Source organism: Otolemur garnettii, unplaced genomic scaffold (genome assembly GCF_000181295.1).
Source record: "Otolemur garnettii isolate 467f Iridium unplaced genomic scaffold, OtoGar3 scaffold00066, whole genome shotgun sequence".
Taxonomy (NCBI): Eukaryota; Metazoa; Chordata; class Mammalia; order Primates; family Galagidae; genus Otolemur; species Otolemur garnettii.
Genome location: NW_003852461.1, coordinates 10,056,145 through 10,071,352, shown reverse-complemented (window position 1 = coordinate 10,071,352; position 15,208 = coordinate 10,056,145). Strand labels below are relative to the sequence as shown.

The 15,208-nt window shown below is 44.4% G+C and overlaps 1 protein-coding gene across 1 annotated transcript in view; it reads right to left on the bottom strand.

Moving 5' to 3' along the window:
* The window catches only part of ALG6 (ALG6, alpha-1,3-glucosyltransferase), a 46,602-nt gene extending 32,170 nt beyond the window's left edge, over window positions 1-14,432 (bottom strand). Inside the window, exons 1-3 of the mRNA XM_012807189.2 lie at window positions 14,358-14,432; window positions 8,449-8,732; window positions 444-528 (exon numbers count right to left, since the gene is read on the bottom strand). Of these exons, the coding sequence (XP_012662643.1) occupies window positions 444-528; window positions 8,449-8,530 (167 nt within the window). The 5' untranslated portion in view covers window positions 8,531-8,732; window positions 14,358-14,432. The remainder of the gene's footprint in view (window positions 1-443; window positions 529-8,448; window positions 8,733-14,357) is intronic.
* Window positions 14,433-15,208: the final 776 nt, after the last annotated feature.

The window sequence follows — 15,208 nt, the reverse complement described above, 5'->3', positions numbered from 1 at the left end:
TTTAGTCTTCTCCCCTTGGTCACCTTTTCAGCTGCACGAGTTCAGCCCTGTGCTGAGCTCAGGCTCTTCCCTTTTTATTTACACCTATAATCATAGTGACCTTCAGTGAGAAAGGCAGCAGATGAGGGAACAGGGGAGAAATGGTTTTAGCCCATCACGGTATTTCCACAGTTTATGCCCAGAAGAGTTTCTAGGACATAGAGAGTTCTATCATCGATGTCTAGTTCACTGGCCTATCCCAGCTAACTGAGCACATGGGTAACTGTGAGGACTCGAGATTTCAGAGATGGGCCTACAACATGCCAGGCACAGAGTGGATCAGTCTGCAGGACATGAGGATGTTTCAGGGTAAGAAAACAGCGTGTTTTCCACTTAAATATTTTCAGACAATCTATAACAACTGACTATGATAAAGAATAAAATCGAGTTAAAATTATCCATACCATTGTTTGATTGGTAAATTAAAAGTAATTTCTTGCCAGTGTCTTTGAGCTTCATAATCACCAAACATGGGGGGTTTTCCAGCACCTAAGATGAAAGGTAAAAAGAGCAAAACGACAATGTACTTTAGCATATCAGTGAATTTTATTTCCTTATGAAAATTTTCTAAATTATAAAGACAGTACAGCTTAGGGAAAGAACACAAGAGTTACCAAAAAAGTCAGAGAAATGAGGTCTGAATCCCACCCCTGTGTGTGTGAATGTGTGATGTTGGGCCAATTCTTAATCTCCCTAAGCTTCAGCACATTAAAAACAGGATGAGGGTTGGCACCTAGCTCAGTGCGTAGGGTGTCGGCCACATACGCTGAGGCTAGCAGGTTCGAGCCCAGCCCAGCCTGCTAAACAATGACAACTGTAACCCAAAAAAAAACCCAGCTGGGTATTGTGGCAGGCGCCTGTAGTCCCAGCTACTGGGAGGCTGAGGCAAGAGAATCACTTAAGCCCAGGAGTTTGAGGTTGCTGTGATGCCACAGCACTCTACTCAGGGCGACATAATGCTCAAAAACAAACAAACAAAAAAGCCAGGATCAATACAATCTTCCTACAGAGGCCTAGTGGAATAAATAAGTCAATGGATATAAAATACCCACCACAGTGCCTGCCTGGCACGCAGTAAGCATTCAATGAACAGAAGCTACTGTTAATGTCACCGTCATCTCTCAGGAGCCACGGAGGGTTGGTTCCAGGACCACATCCCCACGGACACCAAAATGCGGATGCTCAAGTCTCTTCTATGAAGTGGGACAGTATCTGTGTACAATCTATGCACATCCTCCTCTACATTTTAAGTCATCTCTAGATTACGTATGACACCTAATAAATGCTGTGTGAATTGTTGTCATACTGTATTGGTTAGGAAACTGTGACGAGGAAAAAAGTCTTAGATGTTCAGAACAGATCCAACTATCCCTTTTTGTTTCCTCAATATTTTCAATCAATGGTTGGTTGAATCCAGATGCAGAACCCATAGGTATAGGAAGCTAGCCACCCATACTTAGCTAAGAATAATATACAGCACCCAAGTTTATTTTCATTTCACAGGCAAGACTACACTGTCCAGTAGGTATTATAAAATAATTACCACAATGAATACCTGCATTTTACAAAGGGCTTATTCAAATTAAATACAAATAACAACATCAAGTGTAGAATCAAAAACAGACTATATGTTAAAAAGACATTAATCAAGGGCGGCGCCTGTGGCTCAGTGAGTAGGGCGCCAGCCCCATATACCAAGGGTGGCAGGTTCGAACCCGACCCCAGCCAAACCGCAAAAAAAAAAAAAAAAAACAAAAAACCCAAAACATTAATCAATTCAGACCATATGGTCAAATGAATTATGTAAAAACTTTCAGTTTATAGTTTTATTTTAATTTCAAATGTTCACCTTTAATAGCTAACACCTGATAATAAGTACAATGTGCCAAATACATTTCAACCCTATGAAATGGGTACTGTTGTTACCCCCACTTCACAGCTGGAGAAGTGGAGGCAATGGTCACTCTGGGAGGAAGCCGCAGAATCTGGATGTGAACTCAGGCAGGCTGGCTCCCAGCTCATACTCTACAATGCATACAACCTGGTTAAAGTAGGTTATTATCCTTAAATCATTTAACACGACATGAGGCATTTCCATTTACAGAAGAGTAAACACCCACTCACTGTTTAACTAACAGCTGACGACAGAATTGTGAGATGCCCACAGAGCTACAGTCCAGCCACACTATGAACTGGCATGTGAGGCAGAAATCACAGATAGTCACACACACTCCCTAATCCACCGGAAAGCTGTGCCACAAGAATGACAGGTTACTGCTCACTGAAATGAAACCTAGATTTTCTCCAGTCTTGGAACACTGGGTTAAGAAGACTGCCTGCATGCAATGGCAGAATTATACTATTCTTTAATGCTGGAATCTCTATCCAAGTAGATGTTCCAACTACGAGATAACCATGGGAAAAGTAGATTAATTTCTCCATAGCACACACACTGAGCGGCTGGCACAAGAAAGCAGCGACCGTATACATACACAGAGGAATCACGTAATGTTCATTTTTGTATTCAGCAATAGCACCTTCTAGATTCTCGGTGAATGGTGACACAGCAAGGAAGTGGACACAATCAGTCTAGCCGACACAGCCAGGATTTTAAGTTGGTGAGTTCCTAACTGTCCATTCACTACATGTGCAACATTAATTTGTGATAAATCAATTAATTATGCCAGAGCTGTCTTAACAAGATGCCCCCATATTCCCCCCAAACATCTTCTGACACTTTGAAACTCTGAGCCTCTGTTCACACTGGTGACTCCCTGGTCTACATAGTTCTTCCTTTTTTTTTTTTTTGAGACAGAGTCTCACTTGGTCACCCTCAGTAGAGTGCCGTAGCATCATAGCTCACAGCAACCTCAAACTCTTGGGCTTAAGTGATTCTCTTGCCTCAACCTCCCAAGTAGCTGGGACCACAGGAACCCACCACAACACAGGCTATTTTTAGACACAGGGTCTTGCTCTCTCTGGTGCAGGCTGGTCTCTAACCTGTGAGCTCAGGCAATCCACCCGCCTCTGCCTCCCAGATTGCTGGGATCACAGGCATGAGCCACCACGCCCGGCTTACATATTTCTTCTATCACCTGATACCCAGCCTTCGAGAATCGCCTCAAGGTGACTCTCCTTTTTTATAGAATGAGATGTTGCCCAATAGAAAAAAAAAAAAAAAGACTCATCTCAAATCCTAAAACCTCCATGAAACCTTCCTTTATAAATTAAAAGCATACTGACCATCAATTGCTGATTTCTCATAATATTTATGACCATATTGTTCCCTATTGCTACCCAAATAAGAATGACCCACAATAAAAATATTTTTTAAAAGGAAAAGAATTCACCAATGAATTGCATTTTTGCATATGTACTTTATGGATGTTTGTGTGTGTGTTTCTATTTTAAAGAATACAGTCACTGAATACGGCTTTTGGGCTTAGTGCCTGCGCTCAGCGGTTAGGGTGCTGGCCACATACACTGGGGCTGGGCAATTCAAAGCTGGCCTGGGGCTGCTAAACAACAATGACAACTGCAACAACAACAACAACAAAAATAACCAGATGCGTGGCAGGTGCCTGTAGTCCCAGCTACCCAAGAGGCTGAGGTAAGAAAACAGCTTAAGCTCAAGAGTTTGAGGTTGCTGTGAGCTATGATGACACCATAGCACTCTACGGGGCAACAAAGTGAGACTCTGTCTCAAAAAAAAAAAAAAAATATGGCTTTTGTTGGGGAGAAAATAGATTTTAATTTTTTGTTTATTTTGTTTTTGATCTGTTGGGATAATAAAAGTTAGGGGGGATCTTAAGTAATTTCCTATACCTGAAAAAAAAAATCCAACAATCTAGACTTTCTGAAATTGCTCCAGACTTGGGGTCAATGTAGAAGAATTTATTACCATTCTCTAACAAATAGAAGAATGGATAATGACTCTCTTTAGGGTTGGGAAACAAGTTTCTATCCAAAGTCTGACCTACTTCAATAAATTCAGCTGACACTGGCTATGAAATTAGTACTTAAGTTTTTCAAACTGCTAAAGTGCCCTTACAGCAACCCAGAAGGACAACCCAACTATACCTATGGGAGCTTCACTTGGGAAGGGCAAAGAGGATTCCTTCTAGTGATTAATTCCACAAATTCATTTACCTGAGATTCAGAATTACATTAAGAAAACACACTAATGTGTATTTATAGAGCTTCAATTTTCTCTCATTCTCAGGAAAATGGGCTTAAGCACCACTTAAATGTTCATTTTATTAATTGCTAAACTAATAAAAATTGTGTTTGAATTTATCTAAAGAGCAAGTAGTTTCACTGTTAAAATTACATATGGTCTTGGCTCGGCACCTATAGCTCAACCGGCTAAGGCGCCAGCCACGTACACCTAAGGTGGCCGGTTCAAATCCCCAGCCCTGACCCGCCAAACAACAATGTGGCTGCAACCAAAAAATAGCCGGGTGTTGTGGCGGACGCCTGTGGTCCCAGCGACTTGGGAGGCAGAGGCAGGAGACTAGCTTGAGCCCAGGAGTTGGAGGTTGCTGTGAGCTGTAATGCCATGGCACTCTGCCCAGGGGGACAGCTTGAGGCTCTGTCTCAAAAAAAAAAAAAAAATTACATATGGTCTTGACTCGGCACTATAGCACAGTGGTTACGACGCCAGCCACATACACGGAGACTGGCGGGTTTGAACCCAGCCCAGGCCAGCTAAACAACAATGACAACTGCAACAATAACACCAAAAAACAGCCAGGCATTGTGGCGGGCACCTGTAGCCCCAGCTACTTGGGAAGCTGACACAAGAGAATCGCTTAAGTTAGAGGTTGCTGTGAGCTGTGATGCCACAGCACTCTATTGATGGTAACATAGCGAGACTCTGTCTCAAAGAAAAAAAAAAACACATACATATTGTCTTTACAATGAAATCTGTAAAAGAATTTGGGTAAAATTTTCCATAATAAAATCTTCCTTTTATACAATTCACAGGAATGGGTTAAGTTGAAAGAACCTAACCAATTAATCTGAACACAGTCATACTTAAACAATGTATGCTATGTTGCAAAAACTGATTCTCTATGACCTCCTCCTCCTAAACGGCCAAAGTGACTTTGGAAAAAAATTATTAAAATAAAATAATCATCTTTAGCTCAGATTTGCTCTAAAGACACTGGCAACACTTTGAATCAAGTACAGAGAAATTGTGACTCTCTGCCAGAAATAATAATCAATACTAAAATCACAGTGGGCGTGGTGGCTCACGCCTGTAATCCCAGCACTCTGGGAGGCTAAGACGGGTAGACAGCTTGAGCTCACAAGTTCAACAGGCTGAGCAAAAGGGAGACCCCATCTCTACTAAAAATAGAAAAAATGAGGCAGAGGATCACTTGAGCCCAAAAATTAGAGGTTGCTGTGAGCTATGGCACCACGGCATTCTACCCAGGATGACAGCTTGAGACTCTGTTTCCGAAAAAAAAAAAATACTAAAATCAAAATTTGTCTTCTCTCTACCAATTATTTAAAAGTTGTTACTTTTGAAGGGCTGTGAAGAGTGACTCACGCCTATAATCTTAGCACTCTGGGAGGCCAAGACAGGTGGATCGCTTGAGCTCAGAAGTTTCAGACCAGCCTGAGCAAGAGTGAGACCCCATCTCTACTTAAAAAAAAAAGTGCACTGGGGAGACAGTGAAGATCGTACTTCCCACCTCTGCCAACACAGGAAAATAGAAAGAAGAGTCCTGTGAAAATTCCCAATCACAAGCTTGCATTCGCCCAGTTCGGGGCCTGAATTCATACCAAGTATGTGACCCAAAGAAATGTTAAGCTGACAAGTTAGTTTGACTTTCGCCAACAGTGTCCCAGATACTTAACAGGAAGCAACACAAACCCTACCTGGAAAATGTACAGTAAACGCAGGCCTCAAAGAATTCCCACAGATCAGTTTCAAGTTACAAAAGCTTACAGATTTTAAATATCATTAAATTTATGAAGAAACAAAATACCATGAGCTAAAGTTAGCAGAAACAAACTAAGAAATCAGACTATAGATACCAGAATTGTTAGGGAATATAAAATAAGCAGGTGCATCTGTTTAATGACAGGAAAGAAGACCCAGAGCGCATCAGAAATGACCAGGGTCAGCTCGGGGCCTGTACTCAGTGGTCAGGGCACCAGCCACATACACCGAGGCTGGCAGATTCAAACTCAACTGGGCCTGCCAAACAACAACGGCAACTACAACAAAAAGTAGCTGGGCATTGTGGCAGGCGCCTGCAGTCCTAGCTATCTGGGAGGCTGGAGTTTGAGACTGCTGTGAGTTGTGACGCCAGGGCACTCTACCGAGGGGAACATTGTAAGATTCTGTCTCAAAAGAAAAAAAAAAAAAAGAAATGACTAGCTCAGCGGTCATAGCACAGTGGTTACAGCACCAGCCAAACACACCAAGTTATACAGCGCCAGCGCCAGCCAGTTGAACAACAATGACAACTACAACAAAAAAATAGCTGGGTGCTGTGGCAGGAGCCTATAGTCTCAGCTACTTGGGAGGCTGAGGCAAGAAAATCACTTAAGCCCAGGAGTTTAAGGTTGCTGCGAGCTGTGACACCAGCACTCTACCAAGGGTGACATAGTGAGACTCTGCCTCAAAAAAAAAAAAAGAAAAAAAAGAACAGACATGGCAGTGTTGGGCCAATGGATCAGAATGTAGAGTCAGAAACAGAAGCCTGCAACTATGAAAACCTGGTATACCCAGAACCTATAATGCAGATTAGTGGGAAAGGATGGACTGTTTAATAAATAACCTGAAACCACCTATTATTTGTGAAGAACAAAAGTTAAAATGGGGCTCCGTACCTGTAGCACAGTGGTTACAGTACCAGCCACATACACCAAAGTTGGTGGGTTTGAATCCAGCTCAGGCCAGCTAACCAACAATGACAACTGCAACAACAACAACAAAATAGCCGGGTGTTGTGGTGGGTGCCTGTAGTCCCAGCTACTTAGGAGGCTGAGGTGAGAGAATCACTTGAACCCAAGAGTTTAAGGTTGCTGTGAGCTGTGATGCCACAGAACTCTACTGAGGGCAACATAGTCAGACTCTGTCTCAAAAAAAAAAAAAAAAGTTAAAATGGATCCCTATACACTAAATATAAAAAAATCAACTCCAAGGAGATATGTACTTAAATAGGAAAGACAAACCTCAAAACTTTCAAAGAAAATTTTGAGAAAATATCTCTGTGATCAAGAAGTACAGAATAATTTACGATACAAGAAGCACAAACTACAAAGAAAAAATTGATAAATATTATTTTAAAATGTAGGCTCGGCGCCTGTGGCTCAAGTGGCTAGGGCGCCAGCCACATACACCTAAGGTGGTGGGTTCGAATCCAGCCCAGGCCACCAAACAACAATGATGGCTACAACCAAAAAATAGCCAGGCATTGTGGTGGGCGCCTATGGTCCCAGCTACTTGGGAGGCTGAGGCAGGATAATGGCTTGAGCCCAGGAGTTGGAGGTTGCTGTGAGCTGTGATGCCATGTGTCCCAGGGGGACAGCTTGAGGCTCTGTTTCAAAAAAAAAAAGTATAACTTTTGTTCAGTAAAAGACATCTTAGAGAATATGACAAGACAAGCCACAAACTGGGAAAGATATTGCAGTTTGGACAAAGGTTAGCTTCCAGAATTCTTATCCCATCCTTTTTGTTAATTCTTTTAATGCTACTGCAATACTGAATACCTTGCTCTCTAGAATACTTTTGCCACTTCATGCCTAGCAATTTCTGACTCATCCGTCAAACTTTAAATTCAAACATTTTCTCTAAAGCCTTCTCTAATTCATCCAAATCAGCCACTTCTCTATTGGTACCTCTGTACCTCATACGTACTTCTACTAAGTACTGTATTTATCTATCAAGATGTGGGCCTCTGAGTGTTGGATATTTACCTTGTGTTCTCAGCACCTGGAACACAGCTAGGGCTAAACAGGTGTTTGTGGAGTGAAATTTCCCATCCCCACAGCCTGCAGGACCACACCCCATCAAGTCCCCCTCCTCATACCCAGTCTCATTCCTCCACTGACCCCCAACTCCAGCCAAGTCCCTACTGCACCTTAAATGCCCTCCACGCCTCCTGTGAAGTGCCTCTCACTCCTCTCTTCAGCTTCTAATATATACTCAATTCTGCCCCGGTGGAATACATTTTTGTTTTCTCACATCACAAAGCCCATACCTCTGTGAGCTCTTACACATATTCTTTTTATTAGAATTAGATGTTTAAATATATATATGTTCCTGGGCATGCCAATAAAGCCTGAAATTCTTCTGTCAGGATTGGAAAACTGTAAACTATTACTAAAAGAAACAAACACCTATTCATAGGAGTTTTTACCTTTTTTTAAATAGTAAAAATGATTTACCTGAATAAGAATTAAGAGAGACTGTCCACCGTACTGTCAGTCCTATTAAGACCACCACTGTCATCAAGTACCATTTCTCCATAGTTCTTTAAATTTAGGAAAGTAAAAAAAAAAAACCAAAAAACAAAAAAGCAGGCCCACTGCCAGAACACTTCTAACACAAAGGCAGCTGCTTCTTTTCTTGTTCAGAAAATGTTACCACTTCTTTGGAAGTAGAAGTTTGAGAGGATTTTGACTCTTCAATTTCAAACAGCCAAAATTGATTGCATCTGTGTAGAAGTAGCCTAGAGGGAGGGGAAAAAAATACCAAGATTTAGCTAAGCACAGTACTTAAAACAGTGACCCCATTAGATCAAGTAGAAAGACGGAGAATTGGAGGTACGGTAACCTTGGGGAGGGCTGAGTAGGGAAGACCGTAGTCTGAAGTTCCTTGTTCCCCAGTCCTATAGATGAGAAACAGACCTCAAAAAGTTAACTAACTCTGTTAAATGGGATTCAGTCATCTAAAGATGCAGTGAAGATCCAGAGAATATCTGAGAGGAAAAAACCAACAGAGATATGCAGATAATGGAGCACAGTCAATTCTGCCTAGAACATGTTCGCCCACAGGTAGATACTAAAAATACATAAAACCACAAAGGTAGACCAAGGGGTGATTTATCTTTGGTACAGAAATAGAGGATTTTTTTTTTTTTTGGAGACAGAGTCTCATTTTGTTGCCCTCGGTAGAGTACCGTGCCATCATAGCTCACAGTAACCTCAGACTCTCAGGCTCAAGCGATTCTCTTGCCTCAGCCTCCCAAGTAACTGGGACTAGAGGCTCCGGCCACAACGCCCAGCTATTTTTAGAGATGCGGTCTTGCTCTGGCTCAGGCTGGTCTCAAACTCATCAGCTCAGGTAATCCACCCACCTCAGCCCTCCAAGTGTTGGCATTACAGACGTGAGCCACCACACCCGGCCAACAAGAAAGAGGAATTTGGTCTTTGTATTTAGTTTGGAAAAGTCTCCCAACAAAGTAATTTCTGTAATTTGGTTTTTGACTTCATTTCTTTTAAAATATATTTGCACTAAACACACCATCTTTCCATCTAAGAGATATGAACTTTGGCAAGAATCAGTAAAGATAACCCCAAACCTTAGGAGAAAATACAAATCACTGAAACCTATTTAACCACTTAATTTTATTTTAATTTTTTTTTTGCAGTTTTTAGCTGGGAGCTGGGTTTGAACCTGCCACTTCCGGTATATGGGGCCGGGGCCCTACTTCTTTGAGCCACAGGTGCCGCCCCACTTAATTTAATTTTTTACTTTTTTCCTTAGATTGGGGTTTAAAAGTAAGAAGCAAATTAACATTTTCTCTCTTCTCTTTGAAAAATGATGGACTGTTTTTTGTATTTTCTCAACTAAGAGTCACATTTCTTAAGTTTTAGGAATTCAAAAAGGTCAGGTCTCTGGCCAGCTCACACCTATAACCCTAGTAGCAGTCTGGGAGGCTGAAGCAGGAAGATCTTTTGAGCTCAGAAGTTCCAGACCAGCCTGAGCAAGAGTGAGACCCCCCCCATCTCTAATAAAAATGGAAAAACCAGCTGGGCGTTGTGGTGCTCACCTGTAGTCCAGCTACTCGGGAGACTGGGGCAAGAGAATGCTCAAGCCTGACTTTGGGGTTGCTCTGAGTTATGATGCCACAGCACTCTACCCAGGGCGACAGAGTGAGACTGTCTCAAAAAAAGAAAAAAAGACGTGTCTCATTCAATAAGAATTTTTGTCAACCTTCCGTAAAGCTGTCAACTGTCAAAGAGAACAAAATTTAAGACACAAATTACATCAATGTAAGTGATAAACTATTTCAACTAGATATATTTCAAATGTAGTTCAGAAAAATATGATAAGTCAACTGAAAAATTTAAAATCAGTACATTTTACCTACTGGGCTAAAATTATCTTCCTACTTAAAGTAAAAACATCAATGGAAAACTCCAGAACTAATGACACCCAGCATCTCAATCAGGTAGAACAACTCAAAGCTTTTAAAAAAGCTATGTGGGCTGCACCTATAGCTCAGTAGGACGCCAGCCCCATGTACTGAGGGTGGTGGGTTCAAATCTGGCCCCAGCCAAACTGCAACAAAAAAAGAGAATCGCCTAAGCCCAAGAGCTGGAGGTTGCTGTGAGCTGTGATGCCACAGCACTCTACTGAGGGCAACAAAGTGAAACTCCATCTCTAAAAAAAAAAAGACTATGCAACTCTAATATTCAAATTTGGATTATACAAATAACCTTTCTCTTTCCTTCCTACCACAGTAACTTTTTAATAAAAGTCTTAATCTGGGGCGGTGCCTGTGGCTCAAAGGAATAAGACGCCAGTCCCATATGCCGAAGGTGGCGGGTTCAAACCCAGCCCTGGCCAAAAAAAAAAAAAAGTCTTAATCTGTCATCCAGGTAATACAGTGATTATTCAGTCTGAACACCTGGGCTTGGGTGATCCTCTGGATTCAAGGTTATTCTCCTGCCTTAGCCTCCAAAGTAGCTGGAACTACCAGCACCCTCCACCACTACCACCACCTCCCAATACTCACCCTTGCTAATTTTCTTTTTTTTGAGACAAGCATCTCACTTTGTTGCCCTGAGTAGAGTGTCACAGGGTCATAGTTCACAGCAACCTCAAACTCTTGGGCTCAAGCACTTCTCTTGCCTCAGCCTCCCAAGTAGATGGGACTATAGACACCTGCCACAACACCTGGCTATTTTTGCTCAGGCTGATCTGGAACTCTTGAGCTCAAGCAATCTGCCCACCTCAGTCTCCCAAAGAGCTAGAATACAGGCATAAGCTACTGCGCCTGGCTTATTTTTCTATTTTTAGTAGAGACCAAGTCTCACTCTTGCTCAGGCAGGTTCTGAACTCCTGAGCTCAAGTAATCACCCGTCTCAGTTTCCCAGAGTGCTAGGATTATAGGTGTGAGCCACCATACCTGACCAACATGAATATACTTAACACTACTGAATTTTACACTGAAAATACTTAAAAGTGATAAATTTTATATTATATATATTTTCCCATAATAAAAAATTATAATACCAAAAGAAACAGGAAATTTTGAAAAGTTTGTTAGTGTTCTTGGGGCTTTTCCAAATCTCCTCAGCCTCCCAGAGTGTTGGGATTAAAGGCAAGAGCTATCACACCCGGCCTAAACTGTTTTTTTTTTTTTTTTTTAGATACACCATCTCACAATGTTGTCCAGCCTGGTTTCAAATTCCTGGCCTCCTCCTGCCTCTGCCTCCCAATGTCCTAAGATTATAGGTGTGAGCTCTCATGCCTAGGCTGCATTCACCTTGGATTATTTCATTATTCACTGGAACTTCTATTATAGAGACAAGAAAGAGGAAAAATTAAAACACTTTCTTTTTTTTTGAGACAGGTCTCACTTTGTCCCCCTTCCCCTCCCCATAGAGTGCTGTAGCATCACAGCTCACAGCAACCTCATACTCTTGGGCTCAAGAGATTCTCTTGCCTCAGCCTCCTGAGTAGCTGGGACTACAGGTACCTGCCACAACACCTGGCTATTTTATTTTTTTTAAAGAGACAGAGTCTTACCCTGTCTCCCTCCGTAGAGTGCTATGGCATCACAGCTCTCAGCAACCTCCAACTCCTGGGCTTAGGCGAGTCTCTTGCTTCAGCCTCCCAAGTAGCTGGGACTATGGGCACCCACCACAACGCCCAGCTAATTTTTTTGTCACAGTTTGGCTGGGGCCGGGTTTGAACCTGCCACTCTCGTTATGTGGGGCCCATGCCCTACCCGCTGAGCCACAGGCATGCCCTATTTTTTGTTTCTTTAGCAGGCTTGGGCCAGGTTGGAACCCACCAGCCCCAGAGCATGTGGCCAGCACCCTAACCACTGATCTACAGGCCTCAGCCAAAATTAAGTCACTTTCTAAGGCTAATTCTGACTTTGACACTGAGCACAGGCCATTATAAACTAACTCAAAAAGCCCCTTTTATCAACATGCTGCCGCACGCATCCCAGACTTCTAATATTAAGCTCTATTTTCTGCTAACATGTCATGTTTAAAATGCATTCTAAAAATGCTAATTCCTGGATTTTAAAATACAGCTTAAGCCCTGGGTGTGGCTCACGTCTATAACCCCAGCACTCAGCGGGGTTTGCGCTCACAAGTTCCAGACCAGCCTGAGCAAGATCCTGACTCTTAACACAGCCGGGCGTTGTGGTGGTGCCTGTAGTTCCAGCTACTTGGGAGGCTGAGGCAAGAGAATCGCCTAAGCCCAAGAGCTGGAGGTTGCTGTGAGCTGTAAGGCCACAGCATTCTACCGAGGGCAACAAAGTGTGACTCTGTCCCAAAAATTAAAAAAAAAAGAAAAGCTTAACACTTCAGAGTATATACATTCATACACATGTTCCGTAACAGGTTCGTAAGTAGGAAGAACTAATCAAGTGCCAGAAATCAAGACAGAGGTTACCTTTGGGGAGGAAAGAAAGGCCGTGATTGGGAGGGAAGTCTTCTGAGATGCTGGGAATGTGTGTCCTTTGAGCGGTGCTTAAAGGATGTGTTTAGGGGGCAGCACCTGCGGCTCAAAGGAATAGGGGCGCTGACCCCATATGCCGGAGGTGGTGGGTTCAAACCCAGCCCCGGCCAAAAAACTGCAAAAAAAAAAAATAAAGATGTGTTTACCTTGCGATAAAGTGATGTGTTTATGATAACAAGTCATGTTTTGTGTACATTATTTTTCTGTACGTGTGATATACTCCAAATAAAACGCATAAAAAGAAATTACATTTATGTCCCGACTAGAATAAAAGTTCCACGCCGGCATGGATCCTCCCATCTGAGCTCCGGCTGTGCCCTGCTCGGCGGGAAGCAAGTATCCAGGAAGTTAATCTGCTGAATGCAGGTGTGAAGCGGAGGGTGTGTGAGAGGAGGGGAGAGACCTGAACTTAGTCCTATGTGGTTAACAGGTCTCTGCTCTTTAAATGGTAAAAAGGGCCCTTTATGACTTTCTCCGCCTGCAAACCAAAACACAGTAACTTTCTAACCATCTACGTGCAACCAAGCGGCCGTGCAGGACGCAGAGGACCATTCCGCGCTACTTCGTCGAGCGTGCATCTCGGAAACAGAAAAGCCCCGGTCCACGGCCCGGAGCGGAACGTGTCCCTTCCAGTCTGCGGGGACCGTGGCACGACACCCGGGAGCGCAGCCACCCTGCCGAGGTCCCTCCAGACGCTTCTCCCGCCTTTGTCCAGAGGGCCAGACCCTTAGAGTCGCAGGGACACGGGCGCCAGGGCTGCGCAAACCAGGAGTTGCCACCACCACGGTGTTCCTCACCCGACCCCAGGGGACTCTGGCTGGGGAGGCCGCGCGTCGCGTTCCTGAGAGGGACAGAGCCGGGATCCGGAGACCCGGAACCCCAGGTCCTTACCCCGCCGCCCGCCGGCTGCCGCGATTCGCGCGCGCAGCGGTCCCGGGAAGGCGCCTGCGCGCTCGCCCCCGCGGCGACGAGCTCCTCCCTTCCGCCTCTGCGTGCTCGCGCACCCCCTGCGCGGCCGGCCGGGCGCGAGCACGGCGGGGGCGGGGCGGGCGCCGGCGCGGAGGCGGGAACCCGGGAGTCGCCGGCCGGGTGCACCTCAGGGCAGGCGGAAAGCCCCGTACTCTTCTTCCCGGGATGGTGGCCAAGACCTGAGCGGCTGCCCAGGCCACGGATTCCTGTCGGGGGTGAGTCCTGGCTGGACTCACGGAGGGGACAGCCCCGAGCCAGTCCCCACCACCGACCGGGCAGGAGGTCTGCTGGGCCTGCGTCCTTAACGCGCCCAAACGGCGCCTGCTTCGCTTTGTTCCAGCCACAGGCGGGCGAAGAAGGGTGTCTTAAGACTGGGGGTCGCTGCGCGGTAGACACGTACCTGAGCCTGCATCCTCGGAGCCTGTGTGTTGTGCAGAATCACAGCCCTGCCTTTCTGTAGCGCCTGCGCAGCGTGAATCACCGGTCCCCAAGTTTGCCAAAACTGCGTTATCTATTCACTGTGTTATCAACACCTGTACGTGTTTCCTGTTGCATCGATTCCTTCCTTTCCCGGTTCGCTATTTTCATCTCAGTTCAGGCCCTTGTCCCGTCGTGCACAGACTATTATGATTTCTGCGGGCGCTCTTTTGTTCAGAGGATGCCCTTATTCCCCCTCTTCTGAATCCTGCCCTCTATATGTGCCTACTCCTCTAATGTAAAGCATTAGCAAATATTTGGCTACAGCTGTACTTTTCTAAAAGGGTCCGAACAACACTCTGGGCCTGGTGTCTTCATAGTGAAATGAGTCAGAAGTACTAAGTGAACTTCCGGATCTACGATGTTAGACAGTCTAAGACTGTCAGCACTGGAAATAAGGAGACATATGGCCACGTCCTTGCTGGGAAAGGATCTAATTCTCATTGGAAAGATATTTTCATGCATAAATGGATAGAAAGCGGAAGGGAACGCATGCTAAATGTCACAGTGTTAGTATGTACACCGAGCACTGAAAGTTAGGAGAAGAGGGTCCACTACAAACTAAACCATCAGGAGATGCCTGCCTGGAGGAATCAGCTGAGCTTTGGAGGAAAGCCTGAGTTTACATAAGCCCAAAGAATGGGAAATAAGAATCTAGACAAAAGAAATGGTTCAAGCCGAAATTGTGGCAGCTGAAAAGTGCAGAACATTTCCTCCAGTTGAGGTGGTGGGTGATGAAGCAACTGCCCAGAGCCTTGTACCCCAGGTTGTGGT